The 6,159-nt window shown below is 44.3% G+C and overlaps 1 protein-coding gene across 1 annotated transcript; it reads left to right on the forward strand.

Annotated features, from left to right (window-relative positions):
• The first annotated feature begins 4,118 nt into the window (after positions 1-4,118).
• On the forward strand, positions 4,119-4,685 carry LOC124271471 (glycine-rich cell wall structural protein-like). The gene has a single exon (XM_046706630.1). It carries the CDS (start codon positions 4,119-4,121, stop codon positions 4,683-4,685), a length of 567 nt encoding a protein of 188 aa, XP_046562586.1.
• Positions 4,686-6,159: the final 1,474 nt, after the last annotated feature.

A 6,159-nucleotide genomic window follows, 5' to 3' on the forward strand; every position in this document is an offset into this window, starting at 1 on the left:
ATTATCATTCCAGCGCAATAGTTTATTCCTACATGAAGACACTTGCGCTTCATCGTAACACCACTCTTCCCACCATCCCCATAAACACGGAGATAATGGGGTTATGCTTCTTGGCACTTCACTACTGAGTAATTCAATTATTTCAAGCTGATTTATGATTAGTGCGATGGGCAGAATTTTTAAATCTGGCACGAAAAAATGTGGATATGATTTTTGTGTGGTTTGGACCGCTAATGATGAAATATTGCCGTTAAGTACACCACGCGACAAAAGCTCCCACCACAAACAGGGAGAACAGAGCTGAAGAAAAGTTGACTCATTCTGCATGACTGCGGAGGTTGTCTGAATCTGATAATGATTGACTCCAGAATGAAATTGAAATCTAGTTAAGTTTGGGTTCATTAGTGTCCAAACTTTGCAAGATTTGCTGTTCCTATAAACATGTTTTTTGGTTGTGTTTTTGTGTGCGACTTGAGTTTCCATATTGTGTATCCTGCAGGATCTGCATCAATCTGTCCTGGCAAGCCCCGGTGTCGTGTATCCTGCAGGATCTGCATCAATCTGTCCTGGCAATCCCCAGTGTCGTGTATCCTGCAGGATCTGCATCAATCTGTCCTGGCAAGCCCCGGTGTTGTGTATCCTGCAGGATCTGCATCAATCTGTCCTGGCAAGCCCCGGTGTTGTGTATCCTGCAGGATCTGCATCAATCTGTTCTGGCAAGCCCCGGTGTCGTGTCTCCTGCAGGATCTGCATCAATCTGTCCTGGCAAGCCCCGGTGTCGTGTATCCTGCAGGATCTGCAGCAATCTGTCCTGGCAAGCCCCGGTGTCGTGTATCCTGCAGGATCTGCAGCAATCTGTCCTGGCAAGCCCCGGTGTTGTGTGTTCTGCAGGATCTGCATCAATGTGTCCTGGCAAGCCCCGGTGTTGTGTGTTCTGCAGGATCTGCATCAATCTGTCCTGGCAAGACCCGGTGTCGTGTGTCCTGCAGGATCTGCAGCAATCTGTCCTGGCAAGACCCGGTGTCGTGTGTCCTGCAGGATCTGCATCAATCTGTCCTGGCAAGTCCCGGTGTTGTGTATCCTGCAGGATCTGCATCAATCTGTCCTGGCAAGCCCCGGTGTCATGTGTCTCGTCAGCCGGAATTCCATATGCGCATTATTCAGTGGAGTTCATCTTCTCTATTTCTCTTAGGTTCTTTTCCTAGAAATTCTGATATTTTTTCTAATTGTTAAATTTTATTTGGTTTAGGCAGCAATCAATTCTTGAAATGCAATCTGACACACACAGATGTGTGAAATGGATATCTCCAACGCTTCTACGTGGACGTCCTCTGCCAATGTGTCAGCAGATCAGTGATTACATTACTCGCACCCTCGACTAAATCACGTCTGACTTAATGAGTACTGACACGTGAGTAGATTGACGCGGGACTTCATGAGTGGGTAGCCGTGTATATACAGCATTGACTGGTCATCCCAGTTGACCAGGGTCGAGTCAACTGGGTGGTAGTATGTCTTTCCTCTATTAACATGGAGAATGTGGGCAAAGTTTTACAAATATTTCATGATATTATATGTTATTGGAAACTGGAAATATCAAAGACTAATGGCCACGTACCACTATCTCAATCCTGCCAGGATCACACTGATAACGAGCATCGGACATAATCCACGGCCAGTATGTCTGAAGCTAACAGAGCCAAGGTGCAATTCGTTTATCTGCATTGTGTGTTTATACACATTTACATTCGTGGTATACTCGTAACTGGTCATCCATTATACACATTTACATACGTGGTATACTCGTAACTGATCATCCATGATACACATTTACATACGTGGTATACTCGTAACTGGTCATCCATTATACACATTTACATTCATGGTATACTCGTAACTGGTCATCCATGATACACATTTACATACGTGGTATACTCGTAACTGGTCATCCATGATACACATTTACATTCATGGTATACTCGTAACTGGCCATCCATGATACACATTTACATACGTGGTATACTCGTAACTGGTCATCCATGATACACATTTACATTCATGGTATACTCGTAACTGGTCATCCATTATACACATTTACATACGTGGTATACTCGTAACTGGTCATCCATGATACACATTTACATTCATGGTATACTCGTAACTGGTCATCCATTGATACACATTTACATTCGTGGTATACTCGTAACTGGTCATCCATTATACACATTTACATTCGTGGTATACTCGTAACTGGTCATCCATGATACACATTTACATTCGTGGTATACTCGTAACTGGTCATCCATGATACACATTTACATTCGTGGTATACTCGTAACTGGTCATCCATGATACACATTTACATTCGTGGTATACTCGTAACTGGTCATCCATTATACACATTTACATTCGTGGTATACTCGTAACTGGTCATCCATGGTACAGATTTACATACGTGGTATACTCGTAATTGGTCATCCATTATACATACATTTACATACACATTTACATCATCCGTGGTATACTCGTAACTGGTCATCCATGATGATACATTTACATTCGTGGTATACTCGTAACTGGTCATCCATGATACACATTTACATACGTGGTATACTCGTAACTGGTCATCCATGATACACATTTACATTCATGGTATACTCGTAACTGGTCATCCATTATACACATTTACATACGTGGTATACTCGTAACTGGTCATCCATGATACACATTTACATTCATGGTATACTCGTAACTGGTCATCCATGATACACATTTACATACGTGGTATACTCGTAACTGGTCATCCATGATACACATTTACATTCATGGTATACTCGTAACTGGTCATCCATTATACACATTTACATTCGTGGTATACTCGTAACTGGTCATCCATGATACACATTTACATTCATGGTATACTCGTAACTGGTCATCCTTGATACACATTTACATTCGTGGTATACTCGTAATTGGTCATCCATTATACACATTTACATTCGTGGTATACTCGTAACTGGTCATCCATGATACACATTTACATTCGTGGTATACTCGTAACTGGTCATCCATGATACACATTTACATTCGTGGTATACTCGTAACTGGTCATCCATGATACACATTTACATTCGTGGTATACTCGTAACTGGTCGTCCATTATACACATTTACATTCGTGGTATACTCGTAACTGGTCATCCATGGTACAGATTTACATACGTGGTATACTCGTAATTGGTCATCCATTATACACATTTACATACGTGGTATACTCGTAACTGGTCATCCATGATACACATTTACATTCGTGGTATACTCGTAACTGGTCGTCCATTATACACATTTACATTCGTGGTATACTCGTAACTGGTCATCCATGGTACAGATTTACATACGTGGTATACTCGTAATTGGTCATCCATTATACACATTTACATTCGTGGTATACTCGTAACTGGTCATCCATTATACACATTTACATTCGTGGTATACTCGTAACTGGTCATCCATGATACACATTTACATTCGTGGTATACTCGTAACTGGTCATCCATGGTACAGATTTACATACGTGGTATACTCGTAATTGGTCATCCATTATACACATTTATCATGGTACTGGACCGTTGCTGGCTCAATGCTGAATATGATGTGGGCCACCAAGAACTTGTCTGTCTGAGAACACCTGTATCATCTTTACCACCCTGACGTCTGAGTAATATCTGGTTTGATGAAGTCCCCTTCTATAGTTCTGTGTCCATCCTCTATCAACCTGCACACTCTACCCTTAATCAGTATGCCTAAAGGATTCAATGAGGAACTGTCAGCAATTAACAAGGATGTTTATCGATTTCGATGATCCACAGTTTAATATGTTTCATTTTCATGTTTTGTAAACGCTATTACTTGGTGATGAAGAAAGAAGATTATTTAACCGACGTTTCCTGCTTACATTTAACACACATTAGTTAATGATTTATCGTGTGGAAAACACGTTCTAGTATCCATGTATGAGAGAGATACTCGTCACTTCTCATCCCTCTAAACACACACAGTTGCCATAGATCAATTTCAATGAGCAGTAAGACTAGACATGCATGGTAAACATCAGGCACAATGATACCATGTAGCAAAGCGCGCCATATTGCTGTGTTGGCCCGCCTTTGTAGTGGGCAGGGCGTCTACCTGGAGGGTGTGGTCGGAGGGTCCTTCCCTGACCGTCTCTGTAGTGGACAGGGCCTCTACCTGGAGGGTGTGGTCGGAGGGTCCTTCCCTGGCCGTCTCTGTAGTGGACAGGGCGTCTACCTGGAGGGTGTGGTCGGAGGGTCCTTCCCTGGCCGTCTCTGTAGTGGACAGGGCGTCTACCTGGAGGGTGTGGTCGGAGGGTCCTTCCCTGGCCGTCTCTGTAGTGGACAGGGCGTCTACCTGGAGGGTGTGGTCGGAGGGTCCTTCCCTGGCCGTCTCTGTAGTGGACAGGGCGTCTACCTGGAGGGTGTGGTCGGAGGGTCCTTCCCTGGCCGTCTCTGTAGTGGACAGGGCGTCTACCTGGAGGGTGTGGTCGGAGGGTCCTTCCCTGGCCGTCTCTGTAGTGGACAGGACGTCTACCTGGAGGGTGTGGTCGGAGGGTCCTTCCCTGGCCGTCTCTGTAGTGGACAGGTCATACAACGTTTTGTTGTTGACTGAGAGCTGTATCGTATCTCCGTGAAGTTGCACTTGCAGTCGGGGCGTGTGTTCACAGAGAGACAGAGAGCGAGACAGAGATTCTCCATATGGATATTTATATTGCTAAAACCTTGGAGACATGGTTAAAGCTGAAACCTGTTGTTGTTGTTTTTACCTTGGGAGCATTGCTTATTTCAAAATACATGTATCAACATTTATGGATAAATATTTGATTGAGATTTAGATGGACTGGTAAAAGAGTGAGTGAGTGAGTTTAGTGTTACGCCGCACTCAGCAATATTCCAGCTATATGGTACGGTCTGTAAATAATCGAGCCTGGACCAGACAATCCAGTGATCAACAGCCTGACCATTGACCTGCGCAACTGGTAACCGATGACATGTGTCAACCAAGCCAGCGATCCTGACCACCCGATCCCGTTAGTCGCCTCTTATGACAAGCATGGGTTACTGAAGGTTCATTCTAACCCGGATCTTCACGGGTAGACAAGCATGGGTTACTGAAGGTTCGTTCTAACCCGGACCTTCACGGGTAGACAAGCATGGGTAACTGAAGGTTCATTCTATTCCGGAACTTCACGGGTAGACAGGCATGGGTAACTGAAGGTTCATTCTATTCCGGGCCTTCACGGGTAGACAAGCATGGGTTACTGAAGGTTCATTCTATTCCGGACCTTCACAGGTAGACAAGCATGGATAACTGAAGGTTCATTCTATTCCGGACCTTCACGGGTAGACAGGCATGGGTAACTGAAGGTTCATTCTATTCCGGATCTTCACGGGTAGACAGTCATGGGTTACCGAAGGTTCATTCTAACCCGGACCTTCACGGGAGACAAGCATGGGTAACTGAAGGTTCATTCTATTCCGGACCTTCACGGGTAGACAGGCATGGGTTACTGAAGGTTCATTCTATTCCGGACCTTCACAGGTAGACAAGCATGGATAACTGAAGGTTCATTCTATTCCGGACCTTCACGGGTAGACAAGCATGGGTAACTGAAGGTTCATTCTATTCCGGACTTCACGGGTAGACAGGCATGGGTAACTGAAGGTTCATTCTATTCGGACCTTCACGGGTAGACAAGCATGGGTAACTGAAGGTTCATTCTAACCCGGACCTTCACGGGTAGACAAGCATGGGTTACTGAAGGTTCATTCTAACCCGGACCTTCATGGGTAGACAAGCATGGATAACTGAAGGTTCATTCTATTCCGGACCTTCACGGGTAGACAAGCATGGGTAACTGAAGGTTCATTCTATTCCGGACCTTCACGGGTAGACAAGCATGGATAACTGAAGGTTCATTCTATTCCGGACCTTCACGGGTAGACAAGCATGGATAACTGAAGGTTCATTCTATTCCGGATCTTCACGGGTAGACAAGCATGGGTAACTGAAGGTTCATTCTATTCCGGATCTTCACGGGTAGACTGGTAAAAGAGAACTAAATGTAGTATAATCATTTAAGTCA

Source organism: Haliotis rubra, unplaced genomic scaffold (genome assembly GCF_003918875.1).
Source record: "Haliotis rubra isolate DU_JTF1 unplaced genomic scaffold, ASM391887v1 Scf1026, whole genome shotgun sequence".
NCBI lineage: Eukaryota > Metazoa > Mollusca > Gastropoda > Lepetellida > Haliotidae > Haliotis > Haliotis rubra.

Coding starts and splice junctions, on each gene's coding strand:
- LOC124271471 (XM_046706630.1), top strand. CDS start 4,119: ATGATACCATGTAGCAAAGCGCGCCATATTGCTGTGTTGGCCCGCCTT.